Source organism: Argiope bruennichi, chromosome 6, assembly GCF_947563725.1.
Source record: "Argiope bruennichi chromosome 6, qqArgBrue1.1, whole genome shotgun sequence".
Classification (NCBI taxonomy): Eukaryota; Metazoa; Arthropoda; class Arachnida; order Araneae; family Araneidae; genus Argiope; species Argiope bruennichi.
In genome coordinates, this window is record NC_079156.1 from 124061934 (window position 1) to 124083474 (window position 21541).

The following is a 21541-nucleotide window of genomic DNA, read 5'->3' on the forward strand; positions in this document are numbered from 1 at the left end:
ATCTTATTTAGAGAATTTATTTTTAATGTTTCTCCTTGATATCCATGATTTAGGAAAAGAAAGAAACTGTTGTCTACTTTAATGTAAAAATAATTTCTTATTAAATCATTATCTAAATTTAATTCAATCAACTGAATGAAAGATTTTTTTTTCTTTTAGAATGTAATCAACTTCAACTTCAATTGCAAGCTCTAATTCCTTCAGCCTCCCCACCCCCACCCCCTATTTTTTGCTGTTACTGTTATCTGCATGTAGTGACACATGGTAGAAATTAATTTTTTGTTTTGGTTACGTGTTTTCACCTGTAGCGAATCTTAAGTCGCTAAGGACTTAACGAAGTTTTCAGTTCAGAAGTGCAGAAAGTCAGTCTGATTCTTGATTCTATACAAGATGTCAAATCGAGTATTGAAAAAATTGCACGGTGAAAAAGACCTGGCTACAGCTCTTGGGATAGACGGCATGAGTGAGTCCGATGATGGGGGTGCTAGTCTCCGGGGGCCAGTTGAAAAGCCGATAAACAATCGTTTCGAATTGGTAATATAATATTTGAATAAAATGTAAAACATTTGGCTTTAGGAAAAATTCCAATGATATAAATAGCAAAACTAATTTGATTAAAAATCCTGATCAAATATGAGATCAATAAAAGATTATGCTCTAATTTTTGCTACACAAGAAAATTTCTATAAATAGAGCACCTGCAACTTTTCATTCTTTAAATGGGTTGGGGGTCATATCCAGTGCATTTTAAGATTGAAAGGTTTTTAGAAAGTTTTAATTAAAAAATATGTATTTACTATAAAGCTAAAATATTAATTAAATATTAGATAATAATTGGATAAATTTTTTTTTAATTGATTTAAATGATAGAATTAAAAATTGCTTTCTTTTTCAAAAAAATAATTTTATCCCCTGATTGGTTAATAAATGGAAACTTCCTTTTATAATATAGTCTTCTTTACCTATAACATCAGAATACTCTATTTTTTAAATATTATTTTTTAAATAATCTATATTGCTCTCACTTTTGAAATTATTGTATCAACATTATAAATTGTAAAGTTTTTAAAGTCTTTCATATCATTAAAGTAGTTATGTGATTAGGTATTATTGTAGCCAGTGTAAGGTTTAAATTTCTGTTATTTGTTACAAATTTGAAAAATTAATTTCATAGCAGTACCAGTTTAATTAACACATTTAAAATTTATAATTCTGTATTTCAAACTTTGAGTTTGGGTTTCTATTCCTTTAACCTATATCAAAAAGCATTTAATATGATAATTATTAAAAAGTGTATGATAGGTTTACTTATGCTATTCTCCATTAAAAATGATGTAGTTGTAAATAATATTATAATTTTAAAAACAGCTTCTTTCCACTGTTCATTTCGTTTCGCTATATCAAATATAATGCTTGCTATCCTTAACTTGCACAACATCCTAAACAGTGATAGAAAAATACCCTTTTACACTATCCATTAAATTGTTTATTATGTAATAAAAGCTAAATGCAATCATTATTTTTTTTATAACTTTCTTCACTCTCAGAATTGCAATCGTATTATCAAAATATGAATCTGCAATTTTTTTATTATTATATAAACTAGAATATAGTTGCTTGCAGTTCATTCTTAATGAATTTCTTTCATATTTTTTTTTTTGCATTTTTTTATTATAGCAATTAAATATTGATTTAAAATCCTTAATTACATGATATTATCACTTTGCTATATAAATTTATCACCAGAATATATTTTTCAAATTATACACAACTTAACTATAAATAAGATATAAATTAAAATTATATAATCTCAAATGCATGTTTTGAAAGCTGCAATAATAATAAATAGCTTTATTATTATTAAGATTCATAATAATAAATAGCTTACCTATTAATTATTATTGGCTATTAGCTTAATAATAATTAATAGCAGCTTTAAAAAAACTGAAAAGCAGTTTTTTAAATACATTTTTACTCTTTTGTTTTACTCATAACTTTCCTCCTCCATTTTCCTAATATTTTCCTTTGCAGTTTATTAATGTTTTAAATTACTGCACTCACGCCATAAATTCTAAGAAATTTCCTTAGCTAGGAAGCTATTCTGTTCTGTAACTGCTGCATTGGTTATTTTTTATAAAAATTATATTCTTAATTTAGATATGGTTGATAAACAATTAATTATTTGAATCATAAATTGAATTAATTCCTCAAGAGTGACAATAGACTTCTTCTAAGTATACCCAAAAAAAATAATACACATTTTAAATGTACAGTGGGTAATTTAATACTATCTATTGAATACAGTCTGACCATTGAATATAGTTATATTTTCATCAGATGCTATATTATTAGGCAAATCATTTGATTCCTTCTATAGTGAAATTAGGTAATCCATGAATTTTATTAATGAATTCAGAATGCATAATTTCTACATTTTTTTTGTTTTATTACTACAACACAATGAAACAAATTAAAATTATATTCTAATTCAAAATAAATATATCTAAACTAAATTTAAATATACTTTTTTTTTAATTTGTATTTTTTTTTTACATTTTTTTAGCTCATGTTTATTTTATAAAGCACCACTGAAAGTATTGGAATATCTACATAAAAACTTATAAGTTGCACTGCAACCATTGATTTATATGAAAACATTGCATATATATAATATTCTAATATAATATTGCATATAATATTCTAATTTAAGAAAAATATTTTTTTGTAATATTTGTTTCGGCAATATTTTCTGACATTAATTCTCAACTTACATTGTCATTGATTAAAATTTTTGATGAAACAAGGAATATTATTATTATACCCAGTTCAATTATCTTGAATATAATGATTATGCATTTAAAAGTAGTTTAGATGTTTAAACTTAATTTAGTTTCTAGCATCAGTAATCTTTATAATAAAGATTTGTATTTAAAATAAAGAAATATTTAATTACAATCTGAGATACTTATATAAGTATAGTACTAGGATTTAGTATGTTACTTATTTCTTTCTACAAACTGTTATCTTCAATTGTCACTACTTATAATGCACTGTCTTTTTATTGCAATCTGATTAGGTAATTAGCATTATGGAATTTATTGAATATAATTATTTGTTATGTTAATTAATCTTTTAAATTATTATTGTTTGATGGAATTCTAATTAAAAAAAATTTTGTGTTTTTATCTCCTAGCTAAATAGTGTTGAGCACTCCTTATCCGATACAGAAGCGAAAGAAGATGATGATAGAGAAAATGAACCCCCACAGGAAGGTCAGGAGAGGAATAAGTTGGAAAAACAAGATTCCACCCATAGTACAGACAGTTTGAAACGGAAGAAGAAGAAGAAAAAGAAGAAATTAAAAAGTCAAAAGAGCACTGAAGAAAATTTGGATGATGGAGTCAGTTTTTTAAAAAAATTAACCCTTTATTTTGAAATTTAAAATAACTAGTTATACAACATATGCCACTTTATTATTATATGTATTTTCAAACAAGTCATTTTTTTAGAAACAAAGAAAAAAAAATTAAAGCATAAATGAAAAGTATTAATTTACTAACATTTCTTTTTTTTTTTAATTCACTATTTCTTCCTTCTTCATTCATATGTTTCTCGGAAAAGCACCATATAAATATTAAATAATTTTATAGTATTTATCAATTTATGTGGCACCACAAAATTTGACTATTAAACTTAGTTCTAAAAACAATCCTCCCCCATGAGTTTGATAATTAATATTTATATTCATGACTTTGGCTTTGAAGAATTATAATAATTTGAGGTACTGTGTCTCCTTATGACCAGTGATTTTGCAGCTTTGATCTATATATTTAAGATAATAAGGAAAACTGTCACCCAACTCCAACCACTGGTCTGATTTTATTAATTTTTATTCCATATTTCAAATGATCTCTAAGTAAATCTCTTGGAATCAAGCTGCAGTAAAGAATTAATTTGTTTTAGTTATTAATTTGTAAACACTACTTCTTGTTCCTATATTAAAGTTTGCTTATAAAGATGTAGATAGAAATTAAAGGAAATACAAATTATGATGAACCGAACAATGCAAGTTGAAATAGTTTTAGTAAATAGCATGAGTTATTTGTGTTAAAAGTTGAAATGTGAAAATGTTTTATTGAATAAACAGTTAAAGTCAAATTAGACAAAATATTTGATTGAAATATTAGCTGCCATTTATCCTAATTAAAACCTAGTTTAGAATAATAGTTTTGCTTACTTTTACTTATAATACTGCAATTATACTTTTATTATACTAGTAATAGAATGCATTGTAGCATTTAATTGTAACTGCTTTGAACCATTATTGTAACAGTATTAATATAATCACATTGAACAATTTAGATTAAATATATCTCATAAAAACAAGGGAGTACAAGTAATTTTAAATTATGATTGCATAATAACGATAGAACATTTTTGTTGGTTTGCTACGCTTGCAAAATGACTAAATTAATTTCTAAAATCAGTCCAATTATTGAGTTTAGGATTTCTGTCTAAATTTTATTTTGCAATATCTCTCTAAAAAAGGGCAAAGGGAACAGATGACCTTTGGTGATGTTTCTAGGAGTCACGAACTTTCATATTAAATGGGCAAGGTCTGTAAATTAAGCATTTATTTATCATGTGGGGATATAACATAAATTCTTATCACATTATAGTTCTCAGCCAGTGAACAAATGAGATTTCTTTCTTTCTTTCTTTTTTTTTCTTTACTTGTACAACTTTCTAGAATAAATATTACTCTTAAAATTAATTTTAATTTTTATATTTCTTATAAAATCTTTAGTATTTGGGCTAAAGAAATCAATCTCTCTTTTAGTCAAACATCTCTTTAAAATTGCCAGTAGATACAAGGCATTAATAATGCAATCATATGATACAGAGATGCGATTCTTTTATAAATCCATGTTTTTCTGCTGTTTCCCCCCCTTCCCCCCTTTTCTTTTTTTCTTTTTAGTAAATAATAAGTATAAGTATTTTTAGTTTTATATTTAGTATAAATCTGTAATTCAGTTGTATAAAGAAGACTATTTTAATGGATAAAAATGGAAGAAATCTCTCTAAAACATGAATTCTGCAACAAAAACTATAAAGCAGTAGTTCTTAGCAAAAAAAAAAAAAAAAAAAAAGGTTGTAACAAACAACAAAAGAAACTAGTGTTAAAGGAAATTGCAAAGAAAAATACCTGGCAAAACTTCCAAATTATAGAGACATGTTTATCTAAAAAAATGAGGCCCCAGGTCTCAAAAATTTCTTCTAGATTCAAATCTTATGTACAAAATGAAACTGCTGATTATACCAATGTGACTCATGCTTAAAAAACAAGTTACAAAAAGCCTGTTGAGTATTATAATTGAAAGATGTGTTAAAAACAACAACCAAAAAGTCTATAATATATCCAAGATATGATGCACAGGTTCATTGACCTTTTAAAGAAATATTTACTAAAATATGCTAATGTGATATGTTTACAATTAAATACCAGCTTTTCCCTCATATTTATTGTCCTTTATATATTGAAATTTGTCAATTGTCCTGGTCAATATACTTCTTAAAGTGTCTTTGGAATGTGCTATTGAATTCTTGCTTTTATAAATATTTTGAAATGAATAAAAAAGCCCAGTTTGTGTATTTGGAACTGAATATAAAAATTGGGCTGTAATTTTGTCATTTTTTCCCCCTGTACATTGATTAATTAGTTTAATTTTTTTTTTTTTTTACCCTCTCATCAATCCTATTCTTATTGATAGTGCAAGGAAAGCTGCATGTATTATTTTCGTCAGTTTATTAGCTTAAAATAAATCTTATTTTATTGGAAAGAAATTGATTAATAAGATTCATATTGTGGTTTTAGTGAATCCAAATTTAGTTTGAAATAATAAATATTCTGTGTCATAAAATTCTGTATTTAAAACAAATTTTTTTTATCTTGTAGAACTTCTTGCAAACAAAACCATTGCATTGTCTAAGAAAATATGGTAGTCTTTAAAATTGAGTATATATAACTCTATTCCCATTTTTAAATGTTTAAACGATTAATATTCAAATATTATTTAACCATAATATTTGTAGAAATAGTAAAATGCACTTTAAGAAATGGATTAATTTAAAAAACAGAAATGAAAAATTGAGAATATTTATATTGCTATAATTTATTTTATCAATACTATGAATTTCCATCCACAAAACTGAGATGCTTTTTTAAGAAATTTGGTTTAATCGCCATTATAATTTGTATGTCTTGATTACTAAGTTTTTTTATACATATAAATTATTATTTTTTAGGAAGATGAAGTGGATGCATCAATTCGATTGGTAAATAAAATGCTGGGTGAACCTGAGACTTCTTCTGAGGCCCATTCATCAAAACATAGTTCTGAGAAACCACATCATGAAAAATCTGTTTTATCTGTAGACCTAAGAAATTTAAATCCAGATAATGAAATGAAGAAAATATTTGGTTCAAAAGTTGTCCAGAATGAGCAAAAGTGAGAACATATTAACAGTGTATTTTGAAAAAAACTTTTTAAAAATTAATTTTTGTCAAAATTTTATCTGAATATTATTATTATGTACTTTCAATTTATTCTTATAAATATTTTGTTATAATTTAACCATTGTTGGTATATATATATATGAAAGTTATTAAAATACTTCAAAGTATTCGATTTTTATATTTTATCAATGAATTAAAATGTGGAAAGTATTGTATAAATATAACAAAGTTACCTGGTAATTGTTGTAAATTATGTGAAAAGTTAAAGATATGTTGTTGGATGGTATATATTTTTCTTAAGCCTTAGTAATTATTTTATTTTGCTCTAATGCTAAATGATTCAATTTCCTGATATTCTTTCCAAAACGAGTTCTTAAAAAAAGAGGGGGAAAGGGGGAGGGAGAAATCTAGTTTCAGAGGAAAAAAATCTGTTTCGATTACAAATCAATTGTAAAAATTCTGTAATCTAATTACACTAAATATTTTTACTCTAATGTTAAGAAAATTGTTTCAAGACATTAAGAATATCTTTCAACTTCCCTTTTTTAAAAAGATCTTTTGCTTTCTAAAATTCTTAATTCATTAGAGAGCTGTTCACTATTGCTAAATAAGTCAATCAGGTTTTACTATTCTGGTGAAATGGGTGCCATGTTCATAGGTCTTTGCAGTTGAGGAGGAATTATTACAGGCTCATTTCCTTTCTTTTGAATCTGATCCTTTTGGCAGCTAATGTTATGTGGCTTTAAGAGTTTTATGATATTTAAAGGCTTTTAAGACTTTGAACTGTTCTTTATTGGATAAACACAATTAAGTTGTCTAGTTGAATTTCATTTCTGATTTCTCTTCAGTATGAAGTGTTTGCATTTTTCATTTTTACTATATTATTATCTTTTGTTAATTTTTGCATTGTTTTAATTTTTATCATTTAGGAATTTTGAAGTTTCAAGTGTGTTTAATATGCAATTAATGTAATGCTGACATAATTGAACTAATAAAAATGTGTTTTGCATTTTCATTTATGTAAATCTGATAAATAAAAACTAAATTACATTAACTTTCTAGTTGTAATGACAGTGAGAAATAGAATACTACCAACTAAACAGTTTTCACAGCATATGCTTTATTCACTAGTTTGAAATTAATGCATTTTAATTCTTAAAACAATTTGTCACTTGGTCAAAGTATAATATGCATTCTGTATATCCAGATTTCAAGTGATTACTTAGTCAATAATTAATAATTCTGTGATCTTCTATTAGACATTTTTACATTAATAGTTTTTTTTTTTTTTTTTTTACCCTTATAAACCCTTGTTTACTCAGCTACTCACAATCGGTGGTTTAACAGGAATTTGTCAATAAAACTTGAAAGTTTCTAAAAAGGGAAAAAGGGTATCTTTTCGTTGTCTTTTAAATTCCAGAATACTACCAGAATCTTCTTTTCCTCTTATTCAACTAAACATTCAAATTTAATACATTTGACGCTAACCATAAGAATATGATCAATTACATAATCTTTTTTATTATAAAATGAATACATTTTTGTTTGCATTATCATTTTTCCACTTTAAAAATAAAATATTTTGAACTAACATTAATAAAAAAACAAAAGTAAGTTTTCAATCTTGCAAATATTAAATGTAAAGATTCTGCCTATTTTATTAAAAAAAATTATGAATTGGAACCACTTTTAATATAAATTAACACATTATTAAAAAGAAACAAATATTAGCTATATGCCTTATGTAAAAAACAATTAACTTGAATTTCAAAAATAGGAATTTCTCTTTGCATAATTATAAATCTTCATTCTTTTTTAAATGTTTGAACTCTACAAATTTTGAACAAAATGTGTTTTAATATTTTAAAATTAATTGCTGGAAATTAAAAGTTTAATATACTGCAATTTATTTCTGTTAGAAAGTATGTATATGAATAGTCAGTTCTGTATTTCAAATATTCTTAAAATTTGTATCCTACCTATTCCATTATGTGTTAAATTCCAATTGATTACATATGTGTATATGTTAAAATTTTGCAAACTTTTTTTCATAATTAATTTTATTTAATACTCTTTTTAATAGCAAAAGAAGAGGAAGAGGTCGAGCCCATGGACGATCCACCGTTTTAGTATCACAAAAAAATTGGCCTCATTTAGGAAAACCTGGTATGTATACAGAAAGAGAGAAGAAAATTATACCAATGTTTGTGAAGCTATTTAATTTCTGTATATTTTATTGATCAGTGCATTATCTGAAATATAAATTTAACTGTACTTTTCCTTTTTGAGCATATTGTATGAATTGAAAGTCATTATGTAAATATAAAGAATAGATTAGGCATGTAGAGTCATTTTTTCACAGGAAATCATGAGCACAAATGCAGCATATAACTATTAAAATAAGCGTTGTATCGTTGATGGAATAGGTCACAGTTTTAGATTATTTTCCAAAATATTTATTCCTTTTCCCCAATTTCGGGAAAGTAGCTGCATTTTCAAACTGTATGAATATGCATTATAGCTATTCAGAACATCTGTGTAAAGCTGACTTGCCCTTAATGATTGTCTGGGGACTTCAGATCCACACTGTAGAAATAAAATATTCTAACTAATGTTTTATCAAAGTCCATTTTTAAGATAAAATATAAACAAAATTTGTATGTATTAAAAGAAAGAATTGTGCATAATTTCATCAATATTTTTAACTTACTTGCAAATTAATTTATAGTTTTTATAGTTGATAGTGTTTAAATAAAAATGAATTTTCAGAAAAAATTTGGAACATTATTATTTGGAATTTTATTTTATATTTGAAATATGTATACATATATTTGTAATTACTATATATATATATATATATATATATATATATATATATATTGTTATTTATGTATACTTATATTCTGACAAATTGTTATATATGCATATAATGAATTGTATCTCTTTCTGTATTTTTAATTCATTTCTTTATAGGACTTTCCATGCGATTAGTAGAGACTAAAGATGATGTTCATTATTTTGCATTTGAACATAGTAAACAGTACCAAACTATTCAACTTCAATTTTTAGAAGCCGTTGAAAGTTTTAATCCTGATAATATTGTGGTAAATATAGTGTTTAATATGGTCTGGAAATTTCCTAGTACTTAACAAAAAACATATAGATACAAACATATGTTTAAAAGGAAAAAAATTGAAAATTCTTTAAAATAAGTTTAATAGACTTTTTTTTTTTTTTTTTTTTTGTAATTGTTCAATAATAATGAGAATTTTAATAAAAATCTTATAATTAATTCCTTATGTGGACCAACTTTTTTAAACATATCCCACTCATCAATTTTATTTTTGTTGTAAAATTATGCAACAGATGTGTTTGTGCTAAAAAAATATTTGTGTGACAGCATATGAAATGTTAATAACAAGTAGTTGTAGTATAAGTTAATACTAGTAACACTTAGTACATATATGTAGAAAGATGAAATTAAACAGTTGAAAATTAATTTGAATGGAATTATTTTTAGAACTTCTGTACAATATTTCAAATTAAAGGAATTTTCTTAATTACTTTGCTTATTAATATTAAAAACTGCCAGAAATATTAACTGTCAGTATCTTATCAATGCATTTGTATACAAAATGTACAGTATTTCATCATGCATTGAGATTCACAGATTAAAAAGCTGTGGGTTGAACAAATAATGAGATGTGGATAAATCTTGGAGAAAAATTATTTTATGGCTTCTTTCTTTATTTTCTTAATAAATAGTTTATTTATATTTGAGTTTAAATATTATATGAAAAAATTACTTCAAAAAAATTCTTTATTCTTTTTAGGCTTTACTCAACACATATCCGTATCACATTGATGCCTTGATTCAATTCAGTGACATTTGCAGAATGGGTGATGATGTACAAATGGCAGCTGAACTTATTGGTGAATCTTTTCTTTCATTTTTCACCTATAATATTATCTAATACTTTAAGATTCTTCCCTATTAAAAATTATTTTTCTCTCTAGAGAGGGCCATTTTCTATATGGAGTGTAGCTTTCATCCTCTATTTAATATAGCCATGGGCAACTGCAGATTAGATTATCGGATAGCTGAAAATAGGTTAGTACATAATCTTTCGGTAATTTGGCTGCTTATTTGATATTTTTTTTACTGTAATGTAGACATATTTGAAAATTAATCTTTATGTGTTAATAAACTTGTTAATTAACCAGTGTGACTTGTTAATCTCCATTTCATTCAACCTTTTATGATTGCTGGACTATCTTCTTGGAAAAGTGATTTAATTTCCATTAAACAGAATAATCTTTAACGTGCTTTTCTTTAATTCATAGAAGTTTATATCATAGTTGTGTATTGCAGTATTATTGTATAGGTAAAGGAAAAAAACATATATAATTTTTCTGAATTTATCAATTAATTTGTAAATTTGCATGAAATGCTATTTATTTTGTTGAAATGTTTTTAAAGCTTTTATTTGCTAATTTTGATTTAAATTTTCATTTTTTTATCTTTTGGAAATTTGTGCTACTCATCTATACTTTTGCAGGGTCTGTTTCTAGCATTGGAGGATGATTGATATTCATTCATGAATTTTGAATTTTATAGTGATTCTTGATATATTCAGCTATGTAAAAGTCCCATAAGACAAAATAAAAGTATATTATAAATGCTTATCAATAATTTCTTGTAACAGAAAATAACTGATGTATGGGGTTCGTAAGTAAGGCACATAATTTTTTATTTTAGAACATCTTTTCATTGATAAATTTATTAATTTTTATTTCTTTATTTTAATAAATCTTCTTTAAAACTTTGATGTTTCATTAAATTTTTATTTAAATTAAATGAGCTGAAATTTTTTTCCAGGACTGAAAATGAGAAATTGATCATTCGAATACACTTCCATTTTGACTTACTTTTTTCATTTGTCTTTTACCATCAGCTAACAAGAAATTGTTTTGAATACATGTGCAATTATATTAACAAGGATGTGTGAACAATAATTGAAGAATTTAAACATCTGTAAATTTGTTATTGAGAATAATGTTTTCAAGATAGATATTTACAAGAAACCGAAACCTACTCTCATTTATAATTATATTTATTTGGCATTTTAGTATAATATGAGTGTGAAAATAAAGTGAGAAAATTTGTAAAACATAAAATATCAAAGAAATCAATGTGAAAATTCTTACTTAGTCTTTCTGATATTTCAGGCAGATAGAATGCTTATCAATTTGTAGCAAATTAAACTGTTTTGTTGTTAGAAGGATAAGCAAGGTTTTTTTAAAACCAAATATGTCTAGTTATATTTAACATTAAATATATAATTAAAGGAAAAAAATATATATGATTATTGGGAAAAAAGATTATTTTCAATAATTTTTATATTTTGTTTATATATAAATAAATTTCAATACAATTTACATCACTTTAATCACTTATATCATCATAATAAATTTAACGTTAATGGTAGGTTATTAAAATTATTGGAGAGATGTGCACCTAAACTCATGTTGAAGCATAACCTGAAATCTATATCCAGCAATTTTTCACAATTTAAAGTAAAATATGTCATAACGTTTTTTTTTTTTTTTTTTTTAGGTCTTTCTACATAGCTTTATTTAAACATTTGATTTATATTGGCCAGAGAGGATGTAACAGAACTTCTCTGGAATTTTGTAAATTGATACTCAGGTTTGTAGATTCAAAGTGTGTTTACCTATATTAAGTTATTATAAAATTTAGAAAATTTTTGAGTTTTGTAGTAGATTTACTAATTTTACCTGTTAAAATTTTCTAATCCTACCTTTAATTGAATTTTAACTCTACAAGTTTTATTTTAAAAATACAAAGTTTTCTTAAATTGTTAATGATGCCTTTTTATATATATATATATTTAGCTTAGATCCTGAAGAAGATCCTTTGGGAGTGATATTAATGATTGATTACTATGCCATAAGATCATCTCAATATGAATATTTAATAAAACTGTATTATGAATGGAATCCTACTAAGAATCTTGGACAACTTCCAAACTTTGCATTCTCTATAGCTTTAGCAACTTATTTATTGGCTGTGGATGATGAACTACCAACTTTTGAAGCAGATGTAATGGTAAATAATCTTAGTTCAAAATTTCATTGTTTTGGAATTTTTTTTAAATATTATCGGGATGATTACTATTATAATAAAGATATTTTCATATATGTAATATGTAGTCTAAAAATGTAAACTGAAGTGACTGTAATCTGGATGTAGCTGTAATGTCAGATGTTTGATTTTCTCTTATCAGATATTTTAGAAATTGAGATTCATTATATTTCTAAAAAAATATTTGAGATATAATATGTTTATCAGAATTTCACTTGATTGGATATTGAACATTTTTGAATAGTGATTATCTGTTTATACACTGTGAAGACTGCAAGATATTATTTATTCTAATCAAAGAATTATCTTAAAGTTTTCAAATTGGTATTCATAAAGAGTTTTTTAAATATCATGACATCTTACCATTTCTTCTTCTTTTTTTAATGTATTTTCTTCCTGTTACTTTTAAACTTGAACATAATCTAGATTGAAATCTAATACTTAAGTTTAAATGGAAGGCTGTTCTTTATTATTATCATAAATTAGATTGCTCATACTGTGAACTTCAAGTAGTTCACAATGAAAAATATAAGAAACATGTTATCGAAATTTAACCCTCCCCTCCAAAAACATTAGTACATTTTTTTTATTTTTAAATGTATTTTTTAATATACGATTCTCAATAAAATTATTTGAAAATATTTATGTATATAGTGGGAGTTGTTAATCTAATAATTCTCAATGACGTATGTTCCATCACTGTTTGAAATTGTTTCCTACAACTACTTTTTCTTTTCAGCTACAAAATGCTCTTATAATGTTTCCTGGTTTTCTATTACCTATGTTAAACAGATGCAATGTTGAGCCAGATAAAGCTGTAAACTCGCATCCTCTATTTCAGCGAACAAGGTATTAATTTTATTTTATTAATTGCAGTTATCTAAAGTGCAAAGAGAGAGAGAGAAAATCTTTTTAAAATAAAAATATGTTAGTGAACTAATAAATGAAAAATGTAAAGCAATGTAAGAATATATTATACAAACTATTAATCTTTCAAAAAATTTTATATTATATGCTATGTCAATTAAATTAGTGTACACAGTTTTAACATATAGTTCTCATAATTTTTTATTGATAAATTGTAATATATATGTATACTATCGGTTTGATTTTAAGCTTCTGAATATTACATTGTTATAGCTTAAGATCAAAAATTTTGTCAGTCAACTAAAATAATTTGCAGTAGTGCAATATACAGAGTGTGTAGCATCATGAAAAGTGCTTAATTTTAGAAAAAAAACGTCCTTAAAAGTGCTTGATTTTTTCGAGAAGTGCAAAGAAGATATTCCTTTTTATTTCCTCAGATGATGAATAAGATAAAGCGAAAACAGTCATACATCTTTATTCACTGATATGTCTAAAAAAAATGACAAAAAGGAAGTTATTGCTGAAGGGATACAGGAGTTTCAACCCATGTTAAGAAAATGCTTAACATAGGCATCGTCGTACATTGAAATGGTTATTCCAAAAGAGTGAAATATGAAATATGCCAAACTGGTTGCAACTCAAAAATCGTTTGAACTTCTTTTATTTACTAATAGTTCTAAATAGCGAATAATTTATTTTAGTTATGCCTGGTAACATTATGTTCAATTCTTTGTGTTCTTAAAGACTATGCAGATTAGCTCCGATCAAGGAAAAATAAGAATTCAGTCTGGTGCATAAAAGAAATAAATACATCAGATATGGGAGACGTTATTCTAAAAGCATACATGAAAGATATTTAGGATATTTAACTGCTTTTATTCTGATTATCATGAAGTCTCATTACACATTCAATCATTATTCTTGTTAACATGTTGTTTTGAGCGATCTTTTGAATGACTACAAAAGGGATTGTACGACTATTTATTGCAATTGTAATTACTTTAGTCGACTGTGTAAAATCCAGTGAGATGAAATTTTAATTTGAAGATGTAAGTTTTGAATAATTTCTTTTGCAGTGTACTTTTTTAAATGTCTCTATTCCTTTGAAAATTATCATTTGTTGAACCAATTTTGTCAAATGTTTTTATTTTTAAAAAATTCTGCTAGGTCTGATATTTAAAAATTAAAAGAAATAAAAAAAAAATGTTTTAAGGAACTTTTATGATTCATATTATATCATTTTGAAAAGTTTTTCTTTTTCATTTTGTAACTTTTAAATGATTTTTTTAGTTTCCCAGCAAAATTTTTCTTTCTTGGTATATAATGACCAAGACTAATACAGAGCACCACTGAAATAAGGGACCTTAAATTTAGTGAGTGATTACTTTTAAGATGTTAGAGACTCTCTGAGGATCGATTTTGGAAAATTTTAATTAGAAATTCAATTTAAAAATTAACATTCTAACGTATTTCCCACATAATAGAAATATTATGGCACAAAATTTATTTTTATACTTTCTTATAGGTGTTTATACAATTTTTCCGGCACTCTTCTGTAAAGTTGGTTGCTGCTTATTACTTCATTTAATTTGATGGCCTTGAAAGGCTTGCATTAACTGCGATAGTACTAAAAGTATTTTCCCAATAACAGCTTTTGAATCTGACCTTCTCCTATAGTATTTTGATCGATTTCCTCCTCTTTTAAAGCTTCAGAAAAATACTAGCCACTCGCATTCCATCAATAAATTCTTATCCCTCTCCTTTGTAAATATCTTTTTTAGATCGAAAGAAGCAAATTCATAGTCAGTACATATGTTTGAATTCAATTCTGATAAAGAAATCTGATGCAAAAATTCGTTAGTGAACTCAAAAGCAGAAAGTATAGCGTACAGCAGTTGCAAGTTACCCCCATAGAAAGTTAATAACACAACTTTCTCTTGAATATTTTCAGCATTTAACTGGCAGTTTAAAATTTTCTTAAAAGAATTCATTTATAAATGTCTTAAGCACATTATTTTGGAGCTGAGTTTTTTTTTTTTTAGTTAAGAATTTATTTCTTTAAATTTTTTTTAGTGATCCACCAGCACTTCAACAGCTCTTATCATTGTACATAGGCAGAATGCATTCACTTTGGAAAGCACCTGATATTATTCATTGGCTTGAAAGGCAGGTTCGAGAGGTTATAATTAGGCATGAAAATGGAGATCCTTACTTTGCGGAATGTGAAGAAAAGTAGGTTGGGATAAGTATATTTCTAATAGAATATATTTGTTATGATATCATTTATGCCTGCCTTATTCTTTCACATTCACATTTTTGTGTTTGGTAAGAGAATTAATCATCAATAAAATATCATTTAGTTATTTATTTGTAAGTCATATTTTGCTAAGCAGTAAGCATCTTTTCAACACTTGAATGTTATTTAAATATTCTTCATTTAAAAAGATCTATACTTCATAGTGTGGTGTTTATTTTTATAGTAATAAATAACTCAGTTTTTAAGCTTAGAAAGCAAGCAAAATAAATATGATTCTCTGGCGAAGTAATTATTGTTCCTCTATAGATATCTTTAGTTTTTATTTTTTTCAATATTTGATACAAAACTGTCTGTCAAATATTTATAGAGAATAATCCTGAAAAGTGAAAATAAATTGAAATTTGAATTTCAGTCACCCATAAATAAAAATAAAAGTCACAATTGTGAACCCTCAGGATGTGAAAATTATGTGTAGCCTCTTTGTTTTTCCGATTTTTATTTATATAAGTTTTACTGTGAATAAATAAGTATTCAATAAAATTTATTGATATATATTAAGCAAATAATATGCTATATTTGATACAAAACTGTTTAAATATAAAAAGTGAATAGCTTATAGAAATTGTGATTGATTGTCTATAATTGACCTAATCCTTTTTTACTTTTATAAGGGTCTTTAAAAAATATGCAGTCTTTGCTATGAGAACAATTTGTCAAAAATATGTGAGATGTTTTTGCAACATTGCAGAAATCAATTAACATATTAAAAATCAATATATTTATTTAAAAAAAAGCATGTGATTTGTGAGATTATCTTACTGAGTGAAGCATAAAATAGCCATGCCTAAGAAAAAGTTAAATGAATAAAAAATTAGAATTTTTATGAAAATCTTTTTTTTTTTTTTTTTTTTTTTTTTTTCTTATTATAATCAATTTTTTTATATTGAAAATCATTTTTTTAAAGGAATGGGGAGCATATGAATCGCATGATCTTGTGCAAGTTATAATGCTTCCATACTAAGATAAATTTGTACAATTATTAAAATGTTTATATTTTTCATATTTTTTTTTTGTTCTAGAAATAATTTGAACATTGTCGTGTGATAAAAATGTACTGTTGAATTGTTTGTATAGCAATGGAAATATGAGTTTAATGTTTATTATCTTCTTTATGTTTTAATGAAATAGTTTTAATATTCTTTGAAATGTTTGAAGTTCAATTATTTTATCTTTTGTTTATTTTTTACTAGGAAAAAACTTAGATTTGTTGGTACTCCTCGAAATATCCTGAGACATATAATCCTTTCTGATATAAGAGATGCTACTGTGTTACTACCACAAGTAAGTAGTAGTTTTATATATATAAAAAAAATTACATTATTTATTTTTTTTGGCATTTATTTGAATATTTTGTTATAAAATTATTCTTTGAGATTTTCTACATTTATAAAATATCTTATTTGAAGCATGTTTTACTTTTGCCTTTTGGAATTTTGAAGAAGGTTTACAAAAACTTAAGTATACATAAAAAGATAAAAAAATAAATAAAAACACTATTATCTATTATTATTTTCTGCTATTTAGATAATCCACAACATTAATTCAGATTTCACATAAATGCATACTTGACATTAATGTAATAATGTTTAATGACAAGCTTAGTTGGAGATTTGGGGATTTGGTTCCATTATTCAGGTTAACTTTATCACTGCAATTTAAAATTATGGGGTCTATTGCAAAATAGCTCTCATATAGCTTTGAAAGCAAACATTAATTTAAATAAACTTAGTTTATTATATACCTTTTGAAAAGTTTTTCAACATATTTTTTCATATCTAGGTATTCATTTTATATTTATCACTTTTTCTTTTTTTCCCCCCAGGATATGATGTCTACTCCTATTTTTGGGTTCGACCCATTACCTCCATTAGATTCTATATCCATATATGCCAGGCCTGCAAGGTTAGTATTTTGAAATTATATCACATGAAATTGCAAGTAAAAGAATTTGATTAATTTTCTTTTATCCATTCTACATTGCTTTTAATATCTCGAAAACTTTTTGTATAAATATCTTATTCAATTAAGTATACATATATACATACATATCTCAATGTTTATTTTTGACATAATCCATTTTTTTGTATGCAGTTAAACTTTTTTTGTTCCTGGCCTGCTTATTGCCTGATAGCAATGTTAAGCATAAATATAAAATATTATTAGGAAAACAATTTCAGTTTTAATAATAGATCAATTTTAAAGAAAAGAAAGAAGAAATTTCGGATTTTCCTATCAGCTGCTACTGCAAGAAAATGTGAAGTAATGATATAAAAAGTTACAAAGCATTTAAAATGACTTGCTATGTATAATAATAAATACAGAAAAAAATTATCATAAGTGGGAATAATATGGCTTAAGAAAAAATGAAAAGAATTAATGTATCAAAGAACAATAAGCATTAAAAAGGTGATTGCGAATGAATGAAATATTTTTTTTTTTTTTAAATTATTGTAGACAAAGATTATGCTTTTGCTGAATAATTGTCAAATATTTGCCATTACAACATTGTTTTCTTCCAAAAAGAGATGATTTTGAAAATTAAAACAAAATTTTTTGCAAAATAATTAATAATTATTATATATATATATATCTGAAGTTGTTGTTTATCCTTTTTAAACTAATTATTAACCTGTCTGCATTATTGTTATTCTTTTTTTAGGCCATTTTCCCAGGAAGATAGAAGTGTATTAGGAATGTTTTTCCGTTCACTGTTACCAACATTCAATGCAGTAAGATATTTTAGATAAGATTTGCTAATTTTAAAATGTGCATATGTTATTCCATTTTACATTCTTACCTTTCTTATTGTAAAAATATAGAATATTATGTTAGTAACAATTGCCAGTTTTGTTAATGGATATATATATATATATATATATATATTCGAACTTGTTCAAAATGTAATGCATTCTATGATTTTGGTTTCAGTTTCACATATGAAAGTTCATACATGCATGTATATCTTGGCCTATTTTCGAGTTATAATGTTCACATAAAGAATATATGCATAATATCAAAAACAGGTGTTTGAAATGAAATGGTCTAAAATATGAATTATATATCAAATGTTTTTGCAATTTCAGTTCTTTGTATCCAGGCAGCAAAAATCATGGCTCTTCTTTCACCTTTGAATCTTCATCATAAACTATTTTCCAAACAGTTTTGAATATGCTTGCTTTTATAACTTTTATAGGTATAGCAGCAAATATTTTATTATCATTTGATTGAAAATCATACTCAATTTACTTCTTGACTCCATTAAAGTCAGTTTTACAAGCACTTTTGAGATGAATATTGTTGAAAGCACCATAACACTATTAATATTATTGAATTGATGTTTGCGTTCTTACTAAGCCTCTATATTAAAATGGCTAGCTGCTTCTCAATTGCATTAAAATTTGTTGTTTTCATATATATATATAATGATACAATTCTGTTATATAGTTTTCTTGCCAGGTTGAAACTGGAAAGAGATTTACAATGACTCTTAAAGGCTGCTATGTCAGTGATCCAGTCATTTGGTGACAAAAAAGAAAGTTATGGAAAAATATAAGAATTTTGGCTCTTTCTTTATTAGGTCCTAATATTAAAAAATCTTATAGAAATTCCTTTTTCCTCTTAGGAGACTATAAAAGACAAAGCACTCACATGGCAGTTCATTCTTTATCTGAAACTGTGTTAGCTGTACACTCTTAGCTCTATTACTGTTTTGAGAAATACAATTTGTCGTGTGCTTGTATGAATTTCTACAAGCACTGTTCTGCGTTTGCTCATCAGTCATGTTTTTTTGTTACCTGTGCTTCATGTAAAATTAAGTGTTATTCTGTATTATCCAGTGTGTTGAATTTCTTTCACCGGGCATTTACAGGTGGTTTCTGTAACACACAAATATAGTGTAGACACAAAGAGTTGTGCATTGTATGTTGTTATATAATTAAATGTGCAGTTAAATTAAAATAAGATAGTGAAATTCATGAAGTTTACCATTTTTCCTGAATGTATGATATAATTGTGTTTCATTATTTTGCCAGTAATCCTTTAGTAAGTCAATTCTTACTATAGGTTCGTTGAAACATTCATACAGCCAAATTAAATGCAGTGCAAATGCACCTCTTTTTGGGATTCTTTTGTATTATTGACAGAAGATTTGCTGCATTTGCGAATTTTCATGAAGTTACTTATAGCATTTCACTTTTTAGACACTGTTATTCGCTTCCGTTACTGTTATAAGAGAATATAAAAGAACAACACTAAGAAATATATATATCAAATTGGACTTCATTTACCTAGGCTGTTGCTCTATAACTTGAAATAAAATATTACTAATCTGTCATTCTGTTGATATCTAGCAATTAATAATTAGCAAATTATTCAATTATGAAATACTTCACCTTATTTGTGTCTATCCTGGTGGAATTTAGCATTTTTGCATTTATAATCCAAATTGCAAATCCTATTTGAAAGAAGCAAAACAAAATATATGAAATTGTAACAAATAAAATTATTAAACAATTTTATATGTTATAATTTATTACTTAATAAATTAATTATATAATTAATAAATAAATAAATAAATTATTTAATGCTTCATTAATCTAATCACTTAATTCTTTCAACTCAACTTTTGCATGGTTAAAATTTTAAATCTTATGTAAAAATGATTTTTTTCTACAATAACCCATATAAAAGTAGGATTTACTTACCCAGTTTTAAATGAAATCAGATCTCCAGGGAGTATATGCCCATTAAGGCCAAAAGAGTTAAATGTGGTAGTGATGTACACAATTAGAGGCAATAATTTGGCTTATCCTGTGATAGTTGATTAATAATATCTGTGCAAATAATCTGTACCAACTAGGCAGAATGATTGATCAGTTTGCAGATCTAGATGTAGCTGTGTATTATGGAGGATGTATGCCTTTCCGTTGTTGATAAATACTTAGCCTAGATATATGAATAGATTAAGTTTGTTATGGAGTCGTACATTTTCAGAAACTGTGAATAATGCTGAATTACTTTCATCTCTATTCTTTTTATTGGGACCAAATTTTTTGCCTGAGTTTTGATACTGCATCTAATTCCAGTTTTTAGAAGAAATGTTTTGGAACCTGTTATTTGTGTAATTTTATGAAAAACATTTCATCAATAAAATATTTTGTAACTTTAAAAAAAAAATATTAACATTTTGCAATTTTTCTTCATTAGCCTCGGGAAGGAGGAGCAGAACAACCACCTCGTGAAGCAGGAGCTCAAGGTGGTGAGCCCAGGGGCTCAAATGACCTACGTCGCAGTGTCACATCCCTTCTTGATGCAATGAGAGATCTTATTAGCAACATCCATCTTGCAGATGTGCCTAATGAAGGAGACGTTGACAGTGATGATGACCGAGAGGGTTGAAATTGAAGTGATTAATAGACGTCCATTTTTGGAATGAGGTTTGTTCTAGTCTTGTCTTGTTTCATTTGACTTTTCAAATAATTATGAAATCTGTAAAAACTTTGTATTTGAATATAACTCTTGTAACTAGTGTGGAATTCTCATCTTCATACGTAACTTCAGAATGTAATGTTAATTCAAATTTTTAAATATTTATTTCATAATTCATATGATTTCATGCTTCATAAAGGAATCAGATTATTTGAAATAAATTATCATTATATTTCATTAGTTTGTA

The 21541-nt window shown here is 25.5% G+C and overlaps 1 protein-coding gene across 1 annotated transcript in view; it reads left to right on the top strand.

The window, feature by feature from the left end:
- Positions 1–221: 221 nt before the first annotated feature.
- The window catches only part of LOC129971302 (transcription factor 25-like), a 29921-nt gene continuing 8601 nt past the window's right edge, over positions 222–21541 (top strand). Inside the window, exons 1-15 of the mRNA XM_056084928.1 lie at positions 222–534; positions 3194–3400; positions 6307–6509; positions 8601–8683; positions 9491–9621; positions 10351–10450; positions 10535–10628; positions 12135–12227; positions 12434–12647; positions 13423–13532; positions 15624–15782; positions 17058–17148; positions 17690–17769; positions 18527–18596; positions 21073–21302. Coding sequence (XP_055940903.1) covers positions 391–534; positions 3194–3400; positions 6307–6509; positions 8601–8683; positions 9491–9621; positions 10351–10450; positions 10535–10628; positions 12135–12227; positions 12434–12647; positions 13423–13532; positions 15624–15782; positions 17058–17148; positions 17690–17769; positions 18527–18596; positions 21073–21264 — 1971 coding nt within the window. The 5' untranslated portion in view covers positions 222–390 and the 3' untranslated portion in view covers positions 21265–21302. The remainder of the gene's footprint in view (positions 535–3193; positions 3401–6306; positions 6510–8600; positions 8684–9490; positions 9622–10350; positions 10451–10534; positions 10629–12134; positions 12228–12433; positions 12648–13422; positions 13533–15623; positions 15783–17057; positions 17149–17689; positions 17770–18526; positions 18597–21072; positions 21303–21541) is intronic.